This window comes from Phoca vitulina, unplaced genomic scaffold, assembly GCF_004348235.1.
Source record: "Phoca vitulina isolate PV1807 unplaced genomic scaffold, GSC_HSeal_1.0 scaffold48, whole genome shotgun sequence".
NCBI classification, from domain to species: domain Eukaryota; kingdom Metazoa; phylum Chordata; class Mammalia; order Carnivora; family Phocidae; genus Phoca; species Phoca vitulina.
In genome coordinates, this window is record NW_022589751.1 from 2,383,585 (window position 1) to 2,408,754 (window position 25,170).

Below are 25,170 nucleotides of genomic sequence, written 5' to 3' on the forward strand. Positions count from 1 at the left end.
CCCAGGGGGTCTTGGAATTAGAGGTTCCTTCCGGTGAGGCTGATTGACCTGGACACACACAGGCACCCTCTTCCTCCTACGGCGATGAGGCTCCTAGAAAATGCACTCCCTCCCTGGACCTCAGTGGGCTCCAAGCCCTGCAGCTTCCTTCTGTCTCCTCTACCTCCTCCTCCCCCTTCCCCAATGCTAACGGAGAGCAGGTCCCTGGGTAGAGGCCAATTTATCTTCTCACTTCTATCTTCCATCACTTCCTAGGCCTGCAGACAGGCTGGTTCTCACTGAAACCATACTGGCCCAAACCCCAGGGGTTGAAGCTTACAGAAAATAAGCTCCCATTTAAATGCCTGTTAAGGGGCCAAGCTGAGAACAGCAAGGGGAAGAAGTGAGCAGTGTGGGCTCAAAACCTGCTCTCCTTGACATCAGATCTGACCCAGGGACTGGGTGTATACAGACACCTGCCTAAAAAGCCCCCTGTGATAAGAGTGAGGTGGCAGGCAGTGGCTGTTGGGGGTGAACTGGTTTTCAATGTCCTGTGAGGGACAAATCCCTGGGGGACCCAGCAGATGCACCCCCACCCCTGAATGAGCTGCTTCTTCCCGGCAGCACTCCCAGCCCTCCCAGGCGCTGCTTCCCCAGCCTTGAGAGGTCACGCAGCCGAGGGCATGACCACCCCCAGGACCCCGCCTCCCCTCCTCACCCAGCACCTGAGCAATGTCCCTCAAGCCTTGGAGTCTTGGATGTGTCCTCGGCAGAATGAGGAGGCGAACCCTTGCCTCACTGCAGTTCAGTGGGAGAGAGAAATGCATCTGAGGGCTGTTTCCTAAACCAACAAGAGCTGTAAAATCACAATAAATAACGCGGGCACTCCCTGCCCCTCCACAGAACAGAGGGTCACCTGCAGAGCCCGTGGCTCCGTCGAAAAGGCAGAACAGACTCTGACCCCTCTTCCAGCTCCACTAACCAGCGGCGGCGCCCTTGAACTGTTCCGTGCTAAGAACCTGGCATTTGGGTCTGATGTCAGTCATGAGGATTCCGGGTCTGCTAGGGCACAGTCAAGGCCGCCCCTCTTCGGGAGCCCACAGAGCCATGTCTGGAACCCCCAGGCAGGGGCCGGTAAGCACGGAACAGTAGAAGCCAGTGCCAGCCGTCCAGGGCCCCAGGCCTGCGGCCCCCACGGCAGCTCCCAGGCAGCCTGAGCCTCTGAGGCTCTGCAGACCCCGTGGCTGGCCGTGCACCCGGACCAAAGGGACCCTGGCCTTTACAGTCAGCTATTCCGTGGGTTTATTAAACTGCCTCCTGTTGGCTTTCTGGAGAGCCCAATAGAGATGTGACGGACCCTACTGCACACCAGCAGATGCACCCCGCCGTGGGCCAAGGGGTCAGGAGGGAACATGCACGTCTGCGTCCAAAGCAACCAAAGGCCGAGGCCTCCCACACCACGATCAGGGCCACGGTGGGGAGCGTGCAGGCCCTATCATGAGCCCTTGCCAGCTGCCCTGCCAGTTCACATTGTGTTGGGAAGGCCCTTGGCTCGCCGAGCCTGGACGTCTACACCTGAAGATCGGGATAAGCACACGACCCTACAATACGGCTGAGGGACTCAGATGAGCTGGCAGCGAGACCCGTCCAGGGGATTGTCTGCATCTGTCTGCCATTCAGCCACACTGTGCTTGTCGCCCCACCCAGGACCCACAGGCTAACTGTGGCATCTCAAGAGGTGGCTTGGTGCTTGGCCGCTGGGAAAGGTTGCCTGTGCTCATACGTTGAGGCTTTAATTTCCCTTCCGACTTCAAGATCTTTGCCGGGTCTAGTGGACTCTGTCTACCGAGGTTGCGTGAGACAGTCATCCAGCCAAGAGTACCATCCCTGCCCGGTGGTGTATCAGAGAGGACAGGTGTTCCGAAAGCTCTGGGACAAAATGCAGCCGACAACTGCACAAACCAGTGGCGTGGTTGGACCAGGTACAAACTGAGGCCATCAGTCTCTGTTGACAACGGCCTGGGTGTGCGGAGACCCTCACCCCATCCGGCCAAGACAGTACAATGTGCTTTTCTTGGCGTGCTCTGGGCAGGGGTGCCTGACTCCTGCTGAGTTATGAGCGCTCAGGGTTTGGGCTTCCTGCTCGAAACCTCAACTCCAGTCAACTGGTAGACAGAATTATACCCACGCTGACCTGCTGAAGAAGCCGCAGAAGTAAATACTGCCTCGGGTCAGAGCCGCTGCCGGGATCTCAGCCGCTTTGTTGAAAGCTGGGGAGGCAGGGGCCATATATTACGGCCGCCCGCCTCTGTTTACAACCGGGTAATGCCTTTTATGACCGCCTCTCTCTATCCTGAATATTTGTTTTATTGCCCCTGTAGGGAGATTTTTCCATTTGGCAAAAATCTTCAGGTGGTTTTAGTCATGTTAACAACTGGTCATTAAATACAGAGGAGTAAACAGAGAAATAAAGGTTTGTTTCTTTGCTATTTTTTCTTTCTTTTTCATTTTTTTAATAACTTATGGAAGAAAATTATGAAATGAACAATTGGGGGATGGTGAGGAGTGTTCGCATGCTGCTCTCAGCTCCTTCCTGGGTGGGCATTCCCCAGGAAGCCCTCCCTGCCTTTCAGAGAGGTCATTCCTTCAGCAAGGGGAATGCAAAGGTTTCAATCTGTTGCAAGGTGAGGGCTTGCTCTGTGATCTTTGGATTTGGGGCCCTTGATGCTTGATTATTCTTCCCCTGTGGCCCAGGAAGCAGGAGGCACATCTGTTTCTGGCAGAAAAGGCATCTCAGGGCTAGAGCACCTGGAGAGGGTTGGTGGGGAGCGGTTGAAGGGGAGAGCCAGGGGGAGGGGAGAGTGGGTCCTTGCTGGCTAGGTGGCTGGCTGCTAGATGGATGGATGGATTGGTGAGTGGATGGGTGAGTAGATGGGTGGGTGGATGTTGGATAGATGGGTAGGTGGTGGAAGGGTAGATGGATGGATGGATGGAATGTCGGATTACAGATTTATGAAGGAGGTATATAGCACCTCTTGGTGGCACAGCCTAGGGCTCTGAGGCAAAACTTGGGTACTCTACAGAGAAAAAGGGAACATCAATGATCAATCAACCTGCCTGCAAACATAGAAACTTTATACTGGGTACCTAAGAAGAGAAAGAATGCTAGAAGCTGGAAGCCAATGAGACTTCATGGATGAAGCCCAAACTCCCAGTAGGCATCCCAGATTTGCTTTGTTTTTTGTTTTTTGTTTTGTTTTTTTAAAAAAACAACACCTAATTTACAAATTCTTTGTTTGATAAATTACCCCTAAACAAAACCTGCCTTTCAACCTCCCCGGTCTGCTTCTGAGCAGTGGGGTGGGAGGATGGGTACCATAAAGGTGCTGCGCCCTTCTCCCCAGCTGAGTCCATCCCCCACTTACATCCCCTGGGCCAGGCAGCCGGTGGGGCCTGCCTTTGCACTTGGCCTTGAAAGCCTCTCTGGGCAGCCTCCCTGTGCGGTCTTATCCAGTGCATCTGTGCTGCAGGAACTATAGACTCCCAGCCACAGGGAGGTAAGGTGGAGGAAAAAGGACAAGTCCCTCCTCTGAACAAGGAGGGCCAGTGAGATTGGAATCCTGGCTTCTCTGATCAGGGGACCAGCTGTGCAGGCAGCAGGCCCAGAGCCCCCTCCATGACCCACAGCAGTGCTTAACCTCTTTCCTTGTCTGCAGAGCCCTCCGGAGCAGGATACTGCTCATGTGAGCATCCCCCCCACCCCCCCGGGACCACGGCTCCTCATCTTCCCGTATCCTCAGCCCATGCCACCTAAAACAGAAGGAAGGGTGTCAGGAGCTGGGCTTCTGCCTGGGTGGGAAGAAGAGGAGGGCTGGTGATCCTGGGGAGAAACTTATCTCTTTTCACCTCAGGTATGAGCGGGCTGCTTCTGGAAGATCGGAGTTGAAGCAAGTATAGTATTAAAATGCTCATGGCAGAAAGGAGAGAAAGGGGGGAAAAGGATCATCATTCCCATACTGCTCTAATGTACCATTTCACACCATAATAAAACTCTGTAGTAATAAAACTCAAGAAATCCCCTCACTGAGAAAGTGGGTGATTCCAGAACTTGCCTTCCCAATACCCTTCCCTCCCTCTGTCCACATGTTCTGAAGGCCCAGGGAGAAAGCCCACAAAGAGGGCCTCCTTTGTGTTGTGAAGAGTGTAGACTCTCGAGTAAGGTTACCAGGCTCAGCAAATAAAAATCCTGGACACCTAGTTAAACTTGAATTTCAGATGAACAACGGATGATTCTTTTTGGTATAAGTATGTCTTGTGCAATATTTGGAACATATATGCCAAAAAAAAAAAAAAAAAGACTCATTGCTTATCTGAAATTTAAATTTAACTGGGTTTTCTGCATTTTGTGTGGCAAATCTGCTCTTCTATCCTTCACCAGGAGCAGTCCTACTCCAGAGCCAGGCTAAGATGATTTAAATCCTGCCTCTGCCAAAGAGCGGCTGTGTGATCTTAGCTCCCAAATCTGGGGCATGGGGTGAACACTGAACCCACCTCAAAGGTAGGTGTGAGGATAAAAGAAATTAAAAGTGCACAACACTAAGTAACTCATGTGTAAATGTTATTTATCCTTAAAGGGCTCACACTTCCCATCACCCAAGGGTTTGTGGTAGAAGCTGATGCACGCTCCCAATTCTAGAAACTGATGGAGCTCCAGATGCTGAGGCCCGTTTACCCACAGGCAAGGGTAACAGGAGAGAGGCGGGTGGGGTTGGGAACCAGAATAAATCTGGACGGGACTGCACTGATTTTGGCGATGGGGTGCAGGCAGAAGTGAGTGGGTATGTGAGAACTAGCATGGCTGCTGAGAGCACAGACCTGAACCCTCAGAGCCCCTGGGTGAGACTTCCCTAGAACATTAGCTCTGCACATCCAATGTTCCTGGAGGATGTCCTAGAAAATACCACCCCTATTTTAGGAGTGTCCACGAGGGAGAGTTTTTCGACAGAAGATCTGGCTTGCTGGATTTGGACATCTACCTAGGGTAAGCCTTGCCTGCTTATGTGCCCCACAGCTAGCCAGGACCCGGCAGCAGAGCCCTGCATCCACAAGCCCTGACTCAGCCTCCCTAGGGTCCCTCCCTCCAGGAGGAAATGAGACTCTTGGAACTGGCTCCTGAGGCCAATTTGGGATCCAGTTGAGGAAAATATGGCCAGCCTCACAGATGCTAAGCCCCGGTCCTGGGTACAGGCCTCCAAGAGGCTCCCTAGATTTCTTCCGTGAAAGCGACTTACATCCCTATGCACACTCCCGTGTTGTTCCAGAATCCAGAGATGCTGGTCCAGAGAGTTGTGCCGTTGTCCCTGGCCACATCTACCATGCTGGTCAAGGCCTTCAGCCACTCTGAGCTTTGGGTTTCTTGGCTTCAAAGCTGAGCTATGAGGGCTTATTCTGTGAGTTCTGTCTTTGTGAGAACAAAATGAAACAAATTCAGAGAAAGGAAGCTGAAATCCTATCATCCCGAGGGCCTTCTCTGGGCCAAGCGGCTTCACACGTAATAAATCCCAACACCAGCCTTGAGAGTTAGTAGACCTGTTCCGCAGGTGACAGCATCAGCTCTGAGGATTTGCCTTTCTCCCAGGGGCTCCTTGTTCCCAGGGTGGGATACCTACTTGTGAATCCCAATGTGAGGTGTCAAAGGTGGGAGAGCAGAGGTGTGTGTGGGGGGGGGGGGTTGCAGCATAGACAGCCGTCTCCTGGCTGTGTCGCTCCACACCTGCACTAAAAGTGGGGAGAAAGAAGAGTCATGGTTGGGATGGGAGAGCCGTGGGTGCCCAGGGCAAGGGGGCAGGAGGTGGGATCTCCAGCATCCCCACACCCTGCCTAGGACATGAGCGCTCCTGGGTGAGCATTCTCTGGCCTCTCCTGGACGGCAAGGGTGAGAAAGATGCCATACCTCCTTTGTGTGATTTTGTTTTACCACTCCGGGACCAAATGGTTTGTCTGTAAAGGGGGTGGGTAGTAGCAAATAATACCAAAAGAATGTTCTTTATTTAGGCAGCATTTTCAAACTTCAGATCTTTTTGTATCACTGTGTGGATTTTTGCTGCATCTCCAACCACCTATACTATTACATGCTATTAGTTTAAATCTACTTGCTTTTTAAATCATATATTTAAAAAAAATGAAATCAATCCTGAGCCATATCTGAAATGTCTGCTTTAATGTACGAGTTATACTTTTTTTCTCATTACTTTTAAAAACAAATATATAAATCTGTATTTCTCACAATTAATGTTTTCAGAATACCACCTGAAGTCGGTTACACACTGGAAAACAATGATTCGGTGCAAACCTTCAACCTTGTACTGAGGTCCTTCCCTGAAAGGCCAACCATTGAACTCTGAAGGAATGAGCAACCGAGGGGCAGAGGGCCATAGGCAGGTACCTGAACTGGGCACCCGGGGTCCAGAGACGCACCTCAACCACCAGACCCCTGCCTGCCTCCCACCTTGAAACCCGCATGACTGTGGTGTTTCTGAAGAGCAGCAACTCAGAGTGCTGAGCAAAGAGAGCCCTGGAAGATCTCACAGGGAGGGGGACCTTGCTTTGGGCCTTGATGGGGAACCGAGTTTCCTGGCAGAGAAAGACATGTGGAGCCTTTTAAGTAGAGACCATGGCACAAACAGAGGACAGAGGAGAAAGGGTGGTGGGCTCTGCCGTCCAGAATTTGGGAGGCACCCCTATGGCTGAACACAGAGCTCAGGCTAAAAGGCACAGTCTAGTAGCCCATGGCCCCCAGGAGTGTCGGCCAGTACCGTTTTAAATTCAGCTAGCTTGCCAACTGAAAAACTGTGGCGATTTTACCTAAAATGCAGATTCCTGGCGTCCCTGTTTAAAATCTTAACTCATTCCCCTTCCCTCTGCTCCATTTTCCCATAGCACCTAAGAACCTTCTATAGATTATATGTTTAATTACTTATGTTTTCTGCCATTTTCCTTCCCCCTCCTTCTCCCCTCTCCCATGTAAATTCCAGGACAGGAGGTTTGGGGTTTTCTTTTTCTTTTTTTTGCTTCCTTTACTAAAGTACTTCAAACAATTCGCCAGTGTCTGGCACATAGTGGGTGCTCAATAAGTATTTTAATAAATGAATGGAAGAAGCAGGGGGCTCTGATGTGTCCCACACTAATATCTAGCCTGGGGTGGCAGGGCCCAGCCAGGCAGGAAGCCTCAGTTCTCCTTTGCCCCAGCCCACGCGGGACAAAGGGACTCCCTCAGCTGCGGGGACAAAACCCGATTTGACGTAAAGAAGAAGCAAGCGAGAGACTGGCATTTGCTTTAGCAGGATTTGCAGGAAAGGCTTCACGCGGCTCCCGCCGGGGTCTGGGTTCCAGCTCCAAGTCTCGCCAACTCCCGGCTTCTTGATTTACCGCGGAGCACCGCAGCTTTACCAGGCTGCGTTGGGATCAGGGGAGGGCCTGAGCCTTGGTCCACCCAGACCCCGGGGGCGGGATGGGGGGAGACTTTGCCACCAGAGGGCGCCCGAGCTCAGTCGGCGAGCTCTTTCTCCTCTGCGGCTGACCAAGGCTCACTAGTTCCGCGATTACCCACCCCGCTCTCCCGAAAAGAGGTGGGGCCTGAGGAATGCCCGAGGACTGTAGTCCCCACTGGATTGTTACTTCTTTAATGGCAGGGACCAAGCCAGTGCATTTCCTGGCTTTACGCCCAGTGCCCAGAAGTGAGCTAGGCCTGGAGTGAATGAATGAATAGATGAAGTTCACAGGGCATGTAATTGGGCGTGAAAGTAGTTTGGGAAAAAAAAGACACAAAAGACACCCATCCTCACGACCTGAGTCCAGAGCTCTTGCAGCTTTCTGTTGACCGCCCCCTCCTGTGGCCCCCGGCTGGAGCTACTGAGCCCAGGCCCGGAGGGCCCTGCCCATTCCCCCTAGGGTCCGGACTACCAGACTTCCCAGGTACAGAGACCTGTCCCCACCGCGCGCTCCTTGGATGGGGCCTGGTATAGAATTCACTCCACTGTCTGGTTATGCCAGTAAGGGCAAGAGGAGATGGCTGAATCATCCCTGCGCCTCCTGGGCCGCCTGCCTGCACCCCTCCCTGCTAGGCTGGGGCCGTCTCCGGGTGTCCAGGTTGGGGCAGGGCCTGCTAAGAGTTCAGACACTGCCCAGGGATTACTCGTTTTGTGGACCAGAAAGGCCGATGCCAGGAGTACTGTCCTGGGGCAGAAGGGAGAGGGGAAGAGGCGGGAGTTCTCTCAACACTTTGGGTCGCGCAGGGCATTCAGTGGGAGAGGGAGAAAATGCTGAAGTTTAAACAATTATTCTAGCTTCCATTTATTAAGTACTATATGCCGGACTCAATGGTGAACATTTCATGGTGGAGAAAGGAGTCTCAATCATTTCCCCCAGTTACACTCGGCTGGTGGGAACTGTGCTCAGCCCATTTCACAGTTGAGAGCACAGAGGCACAGCGAGCCAAGTACATTCACGCTCAGAGTTCAGGTTAAATTCACCGAGCCGCAGAGCGGACTGATTTTGTTTCCTCTCGGCGACACAGCACTCTTATTTTAGAGTCGCAGTTTTACAGGTGAGAAAACTGAGGCTTGGCTACTAAGTGATAGCGTTGGCTTGGGATGGCATTCGCTCCTCCTGCAAAGACTGGTCTCCTTCCCTTAGGCGGAGCCTGCGGGGCCACAGCGCAGCGAGCCCGGGGCCGGTGGCCACCTCCAGGTTCTAGACTCCAGAAACGGGACGCTCTTAGCTACCTCGGGCCTCGCCGGCACACACCGACTTGTTTATCATTGGTCCTCATTCAGGTCCCGCCCCTGGACTCCATCTGTCCACCTGCTAAGTGGGCACGATAACTAGCCTTTAGCCCAGGCTCACCGCGCGGCTGGGTTCCCTCGCTGCAAGTCGAGCCTGACCGGAGCAGGGCCCCGCGGAACCGGAGAAGGTCAGAGGCCGAAGCGCACCGCAGCCTCCGGAGCACCGAGGGCGCGGAGGGGACGGGGAGGGGACAGGAGCGGCGGCCGTGTGGGAGGGGGACGCGCGCCCGAGCCCCCCGCCGCCGCCGGGCTGCCGCTCCAGGCCCGCCCCTCGCCGCGCGCCCCGCCCCGCCCCGCCCCGCTCTCGCCTCTAAAGTGCCAGGCGCGCGCCTCCCGCCGCCGCACTTTCACTCTCCGCCACCGCGTTCGCTCCGCGTCCCTCCTGAGTCCGCCAGCCGCCCGCCGGTGCCATGAATGCCAAGGTCGTCGTCGTGCTGGCCATCGTGCTGGTTGCGCTGTGCCTCAGCGACGGTGAGTGCGCTCGGCAGCGGAGGCGTGGGCGCCGGGCTCCGTGCGGGGCCGCGGCTCCTCTGCCCGCGCTGTCCCGAGCGAACCCAGTTCGCGCCGCTTCGCGCAGGGGAGGTCGAGGCAGCCCCCTTCGCGGGGCGCGCTCCCTCGGGGTGCGGCGCTGGAAGCCCCAAGCGTGGCAGCCACCACCCTCGCTGAAGCTTCGCGCTCCGCAGCGGGGCTCGGGTCCGGGACGGTGGGCGGCCGCCAGACTCGAGCGGCAGGCAGCACAGGGTCGGGCAGGATCCCTGGCCAGGAGCGCTCCAGGAGCGCCGGGGAGTAGAGCGGAGCCGAGAGCCGCGGGCCCCCGGGGGGTGGCGCGCCCACCGTCCCCCAGCCCGTGCCCCTCAGCGCGCGGCTCGGTTTCTCCGCGCGAACGGACTCCGAGGCCCCGCTGCGCCGGGTGCGGGAGATGCGTGTGCGAGAGAGCGCTTCGCCAAAGCCTGTCTCGCATGGCGACGCGCGCGTGGCGGCGGCGCGGTCGGGTGCTGCTGCGCGGCGTCCTCTCCCGGCGAGGCTGGCCCTCTCTCCGCACCCACCCTAGCGAGGCTTCGCGGGCGAGCCAAACCGAGCAGCTGTCGGGTCTGCGCCCCCCGCCCGGCCGCGCTTCTGCACAGCTCCGCGGGCCGCAGCGCCGCGGCGAACCCGGGCGCGCGTCCAGCCTGCTTCCCGGCCTCTTCCCGGGGCCACCGAAGAGAGGCCCAGGGGCCGCCAGGGTCGCTCATGCCCCTCCCCTGTCCGCCAAACACACCTGCAGGCTGGCGCCTTTGTCACCGGCCAAGCCATCGCTCTTACCTCAGAAGGAGCGCTGCCGCAGAGTTCAATCGCCAAGGCCTTAGGCCACTGGGAGAGGTGGTGTCCTGTTTCACTGCGAGAGGGAGAGCGCTTTTTTTTCTTTTGAAGCTTGAGAGAAACCTCGCTGACCTGTCACAGGACACCACTGCTGCAAACCAAAATAAACTGTTGTCTTTAAACACACAAAACAAGCCATGTTCGCCAGGCCACGCTGTCCTTTCTTGGCTGCGAAGTTGCCAACAAACCCTGCAAAGGGCTGAAGGACACTCGGAGTGCTCTTGGGGCAGCCACGGTCCAAGCAGGGCCTGAGTCCCCACAGCCCTAGGCTGGGTTCCAGCCGCCGACCCTCCTCTGCATCCTGGCAGGCGGTGGACTGGAAGCCAGTGTGGGTAAGGTGACCATGCATGTGTCTGGGCCAGGCAGCAGGGCCAGGACTACCAGGGGCTCACCGCTGACTGCCTGGGGAGTGTTTTTTAAAAGTGTAGCAAGTTAAGGGGCACCTGGGTAGCTTCTTGGTTGAGCGTCTCAGGTTTTGATCTCAGGGTTGTGAGTTCGAGACCGAAGTGTGTGTGTCTGTGTGTGGGGGGGGGAATGTAGCAAGTTGCTTGGCAGAGCTGCAGAGGGACTGGATGGAAGGCAATTTGGATTTTACTGCCTAGCCGAAAAAGTATGCGAAGCTGAGTCTCCACGCTGACCCCCTAGGTCATGGGAGACACTCTGGTTTGAGCATTAACAATTCAGTGTCTGGTGAGAGTGGAGTGGTCATCATGCACCTCTCTAGGGAGATGGTGCTGCCGCCCCTTCCCTGGGGAGCTGCAGAAAGTATGGGAATGCGGGGAACCACCCAGGTCATTGAATCCTAGGCATAGTTGACCAAGAAGGAGCACAGAGGGAGTAACGGTCTCATTAACAGGCTCATCCTGATCCTGGGAAGGGTTGGTTGCTTGCCTCTTTGAGTTGCCCTCTTGGTAGCCAAGTGGCCAGGACAGGGTCCTGGGCTCGAGGCCGGTCTGCTTCTCCTTGCATTCATAGGCTGGAATGTACTTTTTGACCTTCTGGAGCCTGTGTGTCCATACTGAGTTCCAGAGCTGCCCTTGGAGACACCCTTGTTCAGGGTCAGGATCAGGCTGCTGCCCTCCCTCCACTGGCTGACCTCAGCCAAGCAGCGGGGCCCCTGGATGCCCTGGGCTTTCAGGGGTTAAATCCAGGGTGGGCTCCATTCTGAGGCCAGGTTGGAGAGACTGGCCAGGGCTCCTGTTCCTGCGTTAGAGTGGAAGGTTCTCTTGGAACTGCTCTCGAACAGAGCCAAGTTCACCAGCTCCCAACCCAGTAACATCTAGGCCAATCAGAGTCACCTCCAAACCAGCTGGGAAAGTTAGTAATATTGACAAAAAGCTGGAGGAGAGGACACAGGTGGACACAGCAATGCGTCCTCTCGGTAAGAGCCCTTGGTGCTCTGTCACTTTAAAAAACCTGTTGAAAGTCCCCACTTGCCAGTCAGGCAACTGGGTCCTGGGAGCAGGAATAAGAATTGCCTTTGAAGGAAATGGATAATCCCAGGGGGTAGAGGGGGAAAAGAAGAGAAAAGAAAGCCTGTGTTTTGAGCTCAGAATCAGCTCTGATTTCTGGCCTGATCTCCACTACTGACTTAGCGGAGCCAGACTAGCTTGCTGACCCCCGACCCGGGAGAGCAGCAGCCCCCACCGGCTGAAGCACTCGCCCTGTGTGCCTTTCAGCTTGCTGAGACCCTTCCTGTGTCACCGCCCAAGCCCAGTTCTCCAGTCCCTGCTCAGCTCAGGAGGACCCAGGAGAATTCCAGGGAGACTGGAGGCGGGACACTCAGAGGGGAGACTTTTGGCTTCTGCTTTTCCTTTACCCTGACCATCCAGCCCCCAGCCCCCAGCCCTGGGGTCCCTTTCCCAGGCGATCTGGTTACAGGGCGGTAAGGGCAGGGCAGTAGGAGCTTCCCCTGCAGGGACTGGGTGCCCTGGCTGAAGGCCAGCCCAGCAGAGACTTTCTGGAGTCAGGTATACAGCGAAGGCTGCTCCGGGCGCTCTCCAGTACCCTGAGTCTGAGCACCCTGAAGCCAGGCTTTCTCCTTACCGGTTTTTAGGGAACCACGTTTGATCCTAGGGGGCCAGGTGGTCTGCCTTTTCCCTGACTTGGTGGCTAAATAGGCTGCTGTTTGCAGACCCTGCCATCTCTCAACTGAATGCAGCCTTTAGGGAAATGAAGTCCCTTACTCACAAGGTTTCCTGCAGCTTCCCCAGCTCTCTCGCCCCAAAGTGCAGAACTTCAGGACCAGCAGGAGGCCTCTGGGAGCTCTGTAAACAGGCAGACTTTTTTTTTTTTTTTAATCTCTGGACTAAATATTCTCAGACATACATTTAATCCCTGATGAAAGGATCCACAAATTCAAATAATTTGGGGTATTAAGAAGGGCTTGGATAAAATCTGCCCAAAAGAAAAAAAAAACCCACAAAGATCCCAGCCCCCCAAGGCTTGCAAGTCTAGACTTAGAGGGTGAGTGGTGGGTTCCGCAGGAGCCCTTCGCTTATTTAAACTAATGAGTGTCAATTATGGCATTTTGCAAATTGGTGAATTGGCAAACAAAGAGGTAATGTAACCCAGGAGGCTGTAGCATCTCTGCACAATGAAAGCCACATTTGACTCCAGCCCTGATAATCTCCCTGCCTTCGGGGGAGTGCTGGGGAGAAGGTGGGCCCTAGGCCTGCCCTCCAAGGACTCCCAGGTAGGAAGCCTGCCAGAATTCTTTTGTGGTTGCCTGGGTTTAAGGTGAATGTGAGGGGAGAAGATTACAGGAGGGGGAAGGGGGGAGGGGGCAGCATTCCCCTGGGGAACTACAGTGGCTCCTGGGACAAGGGAGAGCCTGGAGCCTCCTGCTTCCCCCTCCTCCTTCCCTGAGTAAGGAGGGCTTTCTTAGTTGGCCCTGGAGGAGTTTATTTTGCAGAGATTAACTGGGAACCCCAGTACCTTGGACTGAAACAATTCTCTCCTGGGATTAGTATATTTTATCTTAAAATGCCTGAGCAAGGGGCCGTTTCTTTTAATTCCCCAGTCTCCTAGGGTCCAGCTGTCTACAGCTCCATTTGCCCTCTAGCCCTATGGAAGCTGGGCCTGCCCCCAGAGTTCACTGTGCTGCCCAAGAGCTCTTAGCAAGGATGCCCCCGTGACTCGTCCCATGGCTCTTGATCCTAAACATCATTCCACCACCTTAACCCTCAGCCATGGACCCATACACACACGTATCCCCAAGGTCCAGCAGGATCGTAACAGACTGCCCTGTTTTCACTACCTCTTCTAGGGAAACCGGTCAGCCTGAGCTACAGATGTCCTTGCCGATTCTTCGAGAGCCACATTGCCAGAGCCAACGTCAAGCATCTCAAAATCCTCAACACTCCGAACTGTGCCCTTCAGATCGTGTAAGTCTGACATCATTTTCAGGAGTGTTGCATCTTAGTGGGTATAGTAGCCCCTAACGCAAAACTTGTAAAAGCTAGAGAATTGACCCATGCTGAGCGGCCAGCCTTGAAGTTGGCATAATTAGAGGCAGCTGGGATTACCAGGAGGCCTTTGCGTAAGCTACCAGGCAGGAGTTTCAAAAGACACTCTTCCCTTGGCGCCCTGCTGTGCTCCTGGTTCTTGCCTCCTTTTTTTTTTTTCTTTCCCAAATTTCCTCCTTTAGCGTAGTAGATGACAGTACAGTGGGGTGCCTCCAGACCAGAGAAGCAAGGAGTTTCTGCTGAAGTCCCATAAATTAGACAGCCCTCTGCCGATCACGGTGGTCTGTCCTGCCAGGTTCCAGGTTTCAGTGTTCTAAATCCATCCTCATCACATAGCGGAATCTCACAAGACCCCAATTCAGGTTAAGTGGTCTTTAACCGTTGGGTAAAACTCAAACTTTTCAGCTCACTTGACTGCTTTTTCTCAAACACAACACATGAATTTTTGTTCTTGCTGGTGTTGATGGCAACTGCTGACGTTTGATGTCATTTGTGTGGGAAAGGAGACAAATGAAAATTACACCTAGAGAACACATGAAAACCTCTCGCCCGGGGTGCAGGAAGCTGGGTGAGGTTCAGCAAGAGAGCCTCGCACAGCTGCTCATTGCTTGGCCCCCGTGAGCTCGAATGCACCATGCTTGCACCCAGCGAGTATGGTCACGTGTCTAGACGCAGGGGTGCTGAGGCTCAGGGTCTCTTATGAAGAGCTCACCTCCTGAGAAGTTGAATTCAAAAAGATGAATGTTTTTTCACTGACTTTGCTTACAATAAAATACTCTCTCTCCTTTGAGAAGTATTTTATCAGATACTGAATTTAGCTCCATAGACCTGCTCTGCAGTTCATATTACACCGGTGCACATGCTAAGAATGCACCTTGAAGTGAAAGAAGCCAGACATAATTTGCAGGTCTGGGCAGACACAGAATCACACCCTTCCTCTGTGCATGTCAGTCACTTCACAGGCAGGCTGCATGATTCCCCTGGGTGTCCCCAAGCCACTATGCTGGCCTGAGTTGTCCTCACACACCCATGAGTGGCTGGGCAGGGGAGTCCTCAGGCTGCTTGAGGTTACTGGTACCCAGGGCTTGATGGAGGAGGGGGACCCGGAGATAAGTCCAGTCTGCCCCCAGGAGGTGTTGGGTGAGGAGGTGTGAGTGGAGCTGAGTAGTGGGAGGAAAGTGCCCTGTGATTTTTTAAAAAACAAATGCAACCATGGAGCATTCAGTGAACCTGTAAAATCTCTCTGGAAATCACTTTCTGGCAAATTACCTGCACTGTCCCTCCCCCACTGTCCTGTCACCCCCCCCACCCACACTGTCCCTCCCTCACTGTCCTGTCACCCTCCCCCACACTGTCCCTCCTTCACTATCCTGTCACCTCCCACCCGCATTGTCCCTCCCCCCTGTCCTGTCACCCTGCCCTGCACTGTCCCTCCCTCACTATCCTGTCACCCCCCACTCACACTGTCCCTCCCTCACTGTCCTGTCACCTCCACCCGCACTGTCCCTCCCTCACACCCTGTGGCCTCTCTTCCCCAGACTATTGCAGTACCTCTTTTCAAATCTCCTACTTCCAGGCTCACTCTTAAGTCTGTCTCCCATGTACTTTCAAGATGATCTATCCAAATAAAAATCTGCCTTTGTCCCTCTCCAGCGTAAGTACCCATAATCTTGCAGAGAAAGTCCCACTCTTTTGCCCTAACATCTGGCCACCTGCTTCTCGGGCAGCCCATCTTCCTACACATCCTCCGTGCACTTACCCCCTTTGATGCCCTTGCGCTTGCTTTTCCCTCCCCCCTTATTCCACTTGCCCAGCTCCTCCGCATCCTTCAAAGGCCAACTCAGATGTTCCCTGGCGTGCGCTGTCCTCGGACTCCCCTGTGAAGACACGTTCCACCCTCCCTTATCTCTGCGGTATGACTTGGCCCACTGCTAGGGACATGTTTCCCCACCTTGAGTTCCTCCTGACCCTGAGCCTGCCACGTGGGGCCCTGGTGCTCGTGAGGGCCCTGACGTGGGTGTCTGATGAGCCAGGGTCCAGATCACGACAACACCTCCTTCCATTCAGCGGCACACTGTGGTCTCTTCTCTTTTGGCAGGGCAAGGCTGAAGAACAACAATAGACAAGTGTGCATTGACCCGAAATTGAAGTGGATTCAGGAATACCTGGAGAAAGCTTTAAACAAGTAAGCACAACAGCCAAAAAGGACTTTCCGCTAGATCCACTTGAGGAAAGCTAACATCGTATGGCAGATGGAAGGGCGAGGAGTGGGGGAGGATGGCCTGGATGGGGAGGGCCAGGTGTGCCTGGGGGGGGTAGTGCACTGACCTGGGAACGGGCTTGAGGTTTGCCCAGCATGTAGACATCCGCATTTATAGCGTCTGGTACGATCCTGCAGCTTTTATTCCCCTGTGCCCCAGACCCTTGTGCATTGGCTGTTTTATAGCTGGGGTTTTTCTAAGAAATCATGTTGTCGCAACAGCATTTCCCACTGTCAGCTCTCTCCCGATCATCGCAATCCTCATCATTCCCATTATCTTTTTTTTAAATCAGTGATTACTTCAAGACCTGTATTTGGTTTGCTTTGGAACTTTTCTTCCTTGCCCCCGGGGCATCTGGGCACAGTCAGGTGATGGCCAAGCATGGAGCTCAGAAAAGGCTCCTTCCTCCAGACTCAGCAGGCTTGGAGGAAGGCTATGGGTGGCCTCCGCAAGGAGTGCCCCTCCGGGAATGACACCCCCCCAGGTGACTCAGATACTGGCCAGTGCTAGGCAGCGGCCACCGCCCCCACCTCCTCTCTCCAGCTCAGGGGTTGGATCTGTAGGCTCCACGTAGAAGCTACTGTCACTGGGGACTGTGCTCAGAGACCCCCTCCCGGCCATTCCCAGGCCTCTCCGTGCCACCAGTAGCATGCTTTCCTCTTGCTTCTGCTTCTCATTTCTGTACATGCTCCGTGGGGAGGAGGGTGATTGCCAGAGCACTGCCCTGCAGCCCCCTCCTCCCTTTGCCCTCCCCTCCTGCTCAGGCCCTCTGTGAGAATCTTCTCTGGCCTTCTCCAGAATGGGGCTGGCCCTCTCCTGGGGTGGGGGGAGGGGGGTGGAAGATCATGTCTCCGCCTTCCCTCGAAAGGCCGGTCTTTGCAGAATCAAATGCAATTTTCAATCTGAGAACTTGTTTTGAGGAATTCGGTTTCTGTGATTGCCTCTGAGGCTTATATAGGCCACGGAGGCTCTAGAAACTCTGAGGTCTCTGAAATCAGAAGTGAACAAAATAAATGAATAAATGAGCCTCTTGCCACGAACCCCTCCTCCTGAAACCACAGCAGGGTTTCAGTTTCCAATCAGAAATGTTGGCAAGGTGACATTTCCATGCATAAATATGATCCACAGATGGGCCTGGTGGTATTTGTAACTTTTTGCAAGGCATTTTTTTATATATTTTTTGTGCACATTTTTTTTATGTTTCTTTAGAAAACAAATGTATTTCAGAATATATTTATAGTCGAACAATTCATATATTTGAAGTGGAGCCATATGAATGTCAGTAGGTTACATTTCTCTATTATCTTGAACTACTGGCAATTTGTAAAGAAATATATATGATCTATAAATGTGATTACAGCTTTTTAATGTTAGCCACAGTGTATTTTTTCACTTGTACTAAAATTGTATCAAATGTGACATTATATGCACTAGCAATAAAATGCTAATTGTTTCATGGTATCAACCTCCTACTGTACGTGGGAATTTATTTACTGGAAGTAAAATCTATCAGCTGTTAGACATGGGGCTCAGATACATTTGTGGAGTTGATGAAGGTAAGGTGGCCTGCCGGTCAGGTGCCTTAGATCCCTCCTGCCAACTTCGCTTGTGAGCGTGGGCCTTGCTCAGGAGCAGATTAGAGCTGCCACTCAAGTTTTTGTGCCTTTTTTTTTGTTAACCCAATGGAAACAGCAGTGCTAGTTTTCTGAAGAATAATATTTGACTCACTAATTCCTCTTCTCCTTCCTCCTCTTCCTTGGTTCTCCTAACATCCCCACGTAATCTCCAGAGACTCAACTCTCATAATATCCAGCTTTCACATTTACCCATGTAAAAATCCCGTAATCCCAGGCCATGGTTAATAGCAAGCTTTCACGGGAACAGGTGGCCTTACCCCATAAATCATTAAATACCATTCAGCTTGAATCATTTTAATGTGACAATCATGAGCCAGTTGCTCTAATCAAATTCTGCTAACCAGCTCTCTCCCTTGCTCTCCAGAACAATCCCAGTCATTCCCAAGGGGTGTCCCCAGGCATCCAGAAAGGAGAAGGTGGGATCAGGCCTGCCTTCTTTCTCCTCTCCTGGATGGCCGCCTGAATGCAACGCATGATTCGATTTGAAACGGAGGTATTTTTTTGTAGCTACAGCAGAGTTCAGCTCTGCGCTGAGAAGGAAGGAAGCCAGAGGAGGTGGGATTGAGGTGAGTTAGAAGGCCAAGTCCAGCCTGGCCCAGAGCGTGACTTCACACCCTTTTTGAATGCCCTTCAGGGTTGGAAGCCTCAGGCGATAGCTGGAGCCAGGGCCAGGCTGATACCTTGGCCCATGGCTGTAACCAGTTCCCAGATGTTCTGGAAGGCCAGCTAACATTTTTCATTGAATTGGGGAAAATGTCTGATTTATTTTAATGAAGTACTGCTGGACGGTGCTTTGCCCAGGGGCCTCCAGGCCTAAGACTGAAGACAAAGTTAAACAGACACCCAGGGCAGTGTTAAAAAATTGTGCAGACTGAAACAGACCCCTGTGTATTTCAAGATCATTAATGGTTCTACTAATTTTATCTAAGGGGGCGCAGAGAAGAAAAAATGGGGAAAAGAGAAAAGATAGGAAAAAAGAAGCGACAGAAGAAGAGAAAGGCTGCTCAGAAAAGGAAAAACTAGTTATCTGCCACTTCGAGATGGACCGCAGTGCACGCTGCTCTTGTCTCCCCCGGCGCTTTGTAAATTTGCTCTAACCCTCCTCCAGGGCAGATCCCCCCCCCCCCCGCCTTCTGTGCAGGGGCTCAGACCTCCGTGGAGGGGTAGCGTTCCCGTGGCCACACAGGCTCCTCTATTTATGTGCATTTTAGGCCCTTCCTGGTCTGCTAAGTTATGAAGAAAGTAGTTGTGCAGAGACTGGGGCTGCGGTCTGGGACGAGGAGACTCTGCTCGGGGCTCTGGAGTGGCCCAGGTCTCGCCAGCCTTGCCCTGGGCTGCCTCGCACCCTGCCCTCCACTCCCTCTCTCAGAAGGGCTCCGGAGCCCGCCCGGCCCCACACCCTCACGATCTGCCTTCCTGCTGAGGCCAGGGTGTGGCTGCCCAGCTGCACAGAGCCATCGCTAGCCCAGCAGTGGGAGCCTCGGCCAGCAAGGGACATGCGCCTCCTGCCCTCCCCTTGACCGCTGCTGGTGCCGCCCGTCACTGCCTCCGTGGGGCAGCTGTGGCCATGCCTTTTGCAGGTGCTAACTGACTCTTTTTTCCCAAGTGCCTGCTGCCTGGCCCTCCACCCCTCTGCGGCCTGGGGTGGGACTTGTCCAGCAGCCCCTCACTAGGCCCGAGGCTGTGAGAGCCGCTTTACCTCTGAGCAGGGGTGGTTTCTGCACACCCAGTGGGGAAAGTAGGTGGGAGTTCCACATTCCCAGGGAGCAGCTGTGGAAAATACTTCTCAGGGAGCCTCTGGGCCGGGCAATTCACTTTATAGATTCTTTAAACGGGTCCCCGACGTGGAGGCACTATGTGAAGGGCCTATCCCCACCCACCTTCTGCCAGGAGAGGCTCTGTGACCCTGTGCGATTAGGTTCCAGGACACAGCTGCCTCAGTCCTCACTCATGGGAAATATCTGCTTAAAGTGAACATGGTGTTCTAGAAAGTTCTAGAACTTTCCTCATACCACCCACGGATTTATGTCTTAAGATTTCTTGCCTAGTCTCTCTAATTTGGATCAGAAGGAGGGCGATCACGTGGGAGAGCAAGGCCCTGATTTCAGTAGTACTTTGAAAAAGGACACCTCGCATATCTGGACTGTTCTCCCCATCCTCCTGTCCCTCATAAACACTCATCCTGCACCCCAGGCCCTTGGTCATAATTCAGTATGTGGACCCAGAAAGATGAAGTGGTTGGAGGACAGAACAGGTGGAATCAGGAGAAGAAAATCCAAGGTCCCCGCCTGTCAGACTCCCCTGGCGCACTGGTCCCTCGTGCTTTGGTGCCCTCCTCCGTGACGGCAGCCTGGAGCACTGGGGGCATTCCTTTTCTCCACTAGAGAAGTGTCCTGCTAGGGTGCTGCAGCCAAAGACCTTTTAGTCCCCATCGCCGTCCCTTTGATCCGGCTGACTCGCAGCCTGCGCCCCTCTCACCAGCCCCGGGCTTAGCAGGCCTGCTCCCGGGCGTGCAGAAGGCACCCTCCCCGCCTCGGAAGGCACTGGGCTGTTTGCTGGTCTGCCCAGGGCTGCAGTCTTCTGTGGAAGCCAGCAGCAGGCCTGGTCTGGGGGACCTTGGCTGGGGTAGTCCTCCTCTTACAAAAGCACCCCAGAGCCGGTCACACCTGTGGCCCCATGCTCTCCATTCTTCCTGCAGCAGGATCAGCACATCTCTGTGCCTAGAGAGGGGTGGCAGGTCCATCCTGGACACCATGGAGGGCTGCTCGCCATCTAGCCGTGGGGGGTCAAGCTATGGCTGCCCTGAGGTGACAGACTGCTTTCTGCAGTGCTCAGGACAGCAGAGCCTCCCACTCCTGCTGGGGGAGCTGGGGCTGCGGGGACTCAGACAGTTGGCCCAAGGTTAAGAAAAGCAAACAAGCTCAGTCCTGTGGCCCTCACTGTATCTGACAAGCCAGCGTGGTGCCCTGGAAGAGTGGAGAGCCGGCCTCCATTCTGTTGTGGGTTGAAACTAGGCAGCACTCATGCAGCTGGGCCAAGTGAATGGCACTGGGTTCCGGCGCTGCCCGGGGCCACCCCCGCCGTGCTGGCCAAGAGACCCTGGGGCCAGTCAGGAGGGCAGGGGGTCCATGGAGGTGGTCGATGGTGCCAAGGCCTCGGAGGAGCAGGCAGCCTCCTCCGGGCTCGGGGTGAGACGGGGCCACGCTCGGGCGGGGGGCTGGCAGCCCTCCATGGGTGCTGGGCCCTGGCGGGGTGCCCCGCCTGCCCTGTCGTGTGAGCACTGTGCCATGCTGTCTGTCCGTGTGCTCTTGTTCATCCGCTGTGCCCCGTGCTGCCCGCGCCCGTCTGTCTTCTCCACTTCCCACCTTCCACCCGTCCCTCCGCTTCAGCCCCCCGCTGCCTCTCACCACGCTCCCCCTTCCCAGGGCCTCGGAAGGGAGGCACAGCCGGCGATTTGGAAGTCAGGAGTTGGGAGCCCTGCCGCCGTGGGGCTCGGCGTCTCAGGCGAGCGACCTGGCCGCTGTGGGAACCCGCCTTAATGGTGTCTCCCTCTGTTCTTGTTAACAGGAGGTTCAAGATGTGAGAGGCGCAGGTGGGGTCAGACGCCTGAGGAAGCCTTACAGTAGCAGCCCGGGTCTGAAAGCAGTGTTAGCAAGAGCCCGCAGCGGCTCCCCTGCGCCCAGGCAGGGTCCAGTGCATTCCCAAGGGCTTCGTTTTGCACAGTTTGCCTTACTTTCACCATTTGATTATGTAGCAAAATATATGGTGTTTATTCTTCATTTAGTTTGATTATCCAATGTCACTGGTGACAGATAGGAACTTAGACTAAGGCCGTTATTTTACTTGCTTTCTTATAATATCTTCCCCATGGAGCCCCTTGCCTGGCCAGAGGTTCCTGAGTGTTGTATCTCCCTGAGCTGTGCAGGCTGGGACCCCCGATCATCCTGTCCTAGGATGGAGAGCCACCAGGAGGTATCAGAGCCAGTCGGCCTGGGCCAAACCCTAGTGAAGGCTGCCCCGTGCAGAGGGTGGAGAAGGGTTAGGTTTAGAGGGCCAAGCAGGAGCCTCACCCTTCCCCAGAGTGAGCGCTGGGGTCTTCCCTTTCGGTGAGCATGGCAGAGCTTCCCCAAGCTGAGGCAGGCAGGAGTGTGAGGCCAAGGTAGGGGGAGATGCGCCCCTCATCCTCAGCTCTTCTCTACATCCCATCACGTTCTTCCCATCATTCTCTCTCTCATCCATCATCATGTGTATCCAAGACTGTCTCCATCACCCCGGAAAAAGACTCTCTCAAGACCAAAGCTTTAATTTAAACTGGGCACCAAGAAGCAAATCAAAATGTCTCGTGTTACCCGGTTCTGAAAACACTGTGCACACCTGTGTCTTGTTTGGAATATTGTCTGTTGTCCAATCCTGCGTTCTTGTTCAAAGCCAATGTCCTCGCTGTGTGCACAGTCAGCTCCTTGTATGCAAAGACTCAGAGTCAGGAGATGCCTTTTGACCAGGTTTCTGATTAGGGCTGTGAGCCTCTCGGGTAGGCAGCCTGGGTTTCTCCACTGATCACAAACCCAGGATGGATCCGCAGAGCCCAAGGGAATTCGGTTTGCAGCAGTGTTGACCTGGGAGGTACACCAGCCCTCCATGCTCCCACAGATGTCCATATCTCGGAACCGTGGGGAGTTTTGTCTCCGTTTCGCCGAGCGCGTGATTCTTTTGGCAGTCACGTGAAAATCAACTCTTTTTTGGTTTTTGAAAACCTGGTCCACAAAACAGTTAATCCTGGACATGAAGATTCCTTCCCAATTAAAATCGAACCTCATCTTTTTCCCCACTTGGCAATTCCATCATCTGCTACCTTGTACAGTGGCCTCTGGACTTGGCCATTAGTGTTATCTTGTGCTTCCAGAACATCCAGCAGGGCATTCCTCTTAGAAAAGGGGATGTTTGGGAAAGTAGGTTAAAACCTTAACATGTAGAGTGTTTCCCTTTACTGAGACCAGTTTGTAGACTTGCATTAAACAGTTTAAAAATCTCACTTTTTGAACAGGTAGGCACTTGAGGGGTTTTTGCTTATTGTGCTTTGTTTTACATTTTGTCTAATACTTTGCCCCTTTGGTTAAATAGCCCAGGAAAAAATTTTAAAGTAAGAAAGCGGAAAAAAAGAAAGGCAAAACTAGGAACTGTATCCATTGACAGGACACTGTAAATAACATGCTGGAAGTATATTATAGTAAAATAATCTTGAATTGTAGGTGTTTTTAGGTGTAATAATCTTTGGGTTATCAGTAACATGTTTAAAGCAATTCCATAAATATTCCTTTATATAGGATCTTCATGGTAGAAAGACAATCCATCAGCCAAACAAAAATCTGTATCTTCAAGTCAGCTATGTTATATTGAATAAAATAGAGTACAAGAACCTTTATTAATTATAAGGAATACAGAACTGGTCTCAGGACCCTCTTTTGAAATTAAACTGTCACTGCAGGTCTCCTGAACTATACGTGAAATGATCGAGTTTTCAGTGGGATGGGCATTTTCTAAGTAATCCAAGATATTTAAAACTCTGATGGAAAATTTGGAACCGTCCTCTCCTTTGGAATCCATGAACCAGAACCATTAAATCTGTTACTCCCAGAAAAACATGGCCCTAAATCTTGACTACAGTCAAATAAAGAATCATTCCTTTCTCCCCAAAAGAGGGAAAAATAGATAAGAGTAGAAACCACAGGGAAAGTTATCTGCCTAACAATTGCCCTACTTGCAATCTGCTCCTAAACAGAGACTGCCCAGCGAAAGCAAATATGCATTTAAATAGTCTATTTGCAAGGGAAAAGGCTCTCCCGATCCCCTTTTGCTTTAAAAATACAAGTCAAGTGCATCCCTTGATGAGGGGTCACCCAGCTGTTACTCCTTGTCCAGTGCTGCTCCACCTGACCTTCCCTTGGGCTCCTTGTAACCTCCAGGGTTGTCCTCCCTGGCCAGCCTTTGCATCAGGACCCAGGCAGCTGTGGGGCGGGGGTGGGGCTGGGACTCACAGAAGTGCTGTGTGTTTATATCCGAATCTGCGCCATGTGTTGTGCGTACTGTTCTTCGTCCAGCCCTGTTCAGGTGCTGAGACCCCAGCGAGGAGGCTCAGGAGGGGGACCCTCTGCGTGTGCGCCTGTCCTCCAGAGAAAGGAGGTTCAGCTTGGAGCAGAGGGCCTGAAGAGCAAAAAGTTGCAGTCCCACCCCTCTCCCCGACCCCCCGCCCCATGTGAGATCCAGATAACTTGTAAGCTTTTTCATTGGATCCGATTTGACCTTCCTTTTCTGACTGCTGCTTGATGTTATGGCCATGGGCTCCCCACGGGGAGTTTATCATCCCCACCCCCGCCCCAGGCGGTGCACCCTTCTGCAGCAGGATGAGAATTGTGGGGTCCCTGTACCCATCCTCCCTGACCCATTCTGAGGGAGCCCCATCCCTGGGAAATGCTCCCTAGAAACCTTCAAGTCCCCTAAGCAGACCACTGACATGGCCAAGTTGAAAAAAAACTCCCAGGCTACTTGTGCGTCAGTAACCTCGCTGGCTTCTCAGTCTCCGGGCAGTGATGGGTTCAGTGTTAAATGTGATGAATACTGTATTTTGTGTTGTTTAAATACATCTCCCAGATAATGTGAAAATGGTCCAGGAGAAGGCAGCTTCCTGTATGCGGTGTGCTTTTTTTTTTTTTTTTTTAACAAATAACAACTCCTTTTGAGAAACAACCATTTCTACTTTGAAGTCATATCAATGAAAAGATGTATGTGCACTTACAATTTTCCTAATAAAGACATGTATTCAAATGTAGCAGCCAACAGTTTGAAATTAGTGTTGCCATTCGGAATTTTCCAAACCCGGTTTTTCTTCCTCCAACCCAACACGGGAGGGGTCGCGTAATCCCAGCTGCACTGGTTAGTGGAAAACAGGCCATTGCAATCACGCTCATCATAAGGAAAATTCTGGGGGCATGCTTGCCTCTCCTAGTCAACTGATCCGTAGCAGGGGGAAAGGCACTCTCTTTTCTCTGAATGTCCTTGGTTTTGCTGGAATCCCTTCTTAAAGGCAAGCCAGTCCTCTACTCCAGAAGGGATGGTTTTGTGCAAGGGCCCACATAGTTGCCTATCAGCTGTGGGGAAGGAAGCTTCCATTTGGTACTTCCCAGGCCAGTGGAGGACAACAGCGGTGGTCCCCGAAGGCACCATCAAGGACCCAGCACCCTGGGCGTATTTTCTGTCCTGCGCTGGGGCCTTCTGGAAACTTACTGAATCTCTCAACAGCTGCCGGCTGGCACTGCCCTGGATACTTGACCAGGCGGTGAGCCTGATAGGCTTCTGTCCTCATAGAGGTCAGCCTGTCACACTTTCTTCTACATTTTTTCTGGTCCACAGTCAACCGCACTGGAAAGGAGGGGCCAGTACAGAAGCCCCAAATGTCTGAGTCCAGATTGCTCTGTCCTCAGACCCTCTGCCCGTTGGCCCAGACGTGACCACGTTACCCCCGTGCTCGGAACCTCCCAGCTCTCTATAGGGTGGCTTTGATGTGGTTGCTCAGTTGCAGATGGACTGGAGGAGGAAAGAAGTATTCGAGGAGGCCATGGCAAGAGAC

General features: G+C 53.5%; 1 protein-coding gene across 2 annotated transcripts; it reads left to right on the plus strand.

The window, feature by feature from the left end:
- The first annotated feature begins 9,160 nt into the window (after nt 1-9,160).
- On the plus strand, nt 9,161-24,259 carry CXCL12 (C-X-C motif chemokine ligand 12). 2 transcript variants are annotated; one of them, XM_032432577.1, is made up of 4 exons: nt 9,161-9,293; nt 13,450-13,567; nt 15,747-15,833; nt 21,114-24,259. In XM_032432577.1, the coding sequence occupies exons 1-4, from the start codon at nt 9,233-9,235 to the stop codon at nt 21,127-21,129; spliced, it is 282 nt and encodes a 93-aa protein (XP_032288468.1). In that variant the 5' UTR covers nt 9,161-9,232; the 3' UTR covers nt 21,130-24,259. The 2 variants fall into 2 exon arrangements, with proteins under 2 accessions (XP_032288468.1, XP_032288467.1); XM_032432576.1 differs by lacking the exon at nt 21,114-24,259 and adding an exon at nt 18,476-18,711.
- The last annotated feature ends 911 nt before the right edge of the window (nt 24,260-25,170 follow it).

What these genes read in the sequence shown, in the direction of transcription:
- CXCL12 (XM_032432576.1), top strand. Translation starts at nt 9,233, where the DNA reads ATGAATGCCAAGGTCGTCGTCGTGCTGGCCATCGTGCTGGTTGCGCTG. An exon ending in TGCGCTGTGCCTCAGCGACG is followed by an intron (nt 9,294 to 13,449) that starts GTGAGTGCGCTC and finishes TACCTCTTCTAG; the next exon opens with GGAAACCGGTCAGCCTGAGC. An exon ending in CTGGAGAAAGCTTTAAACAA is followed by an intron (nt 15,834 to 18,475) that starts GTAAGCACAACA and finishes ATTTTATCTAAG; the next exon opens with GGGGCGCAGAGAAGAAAAAA.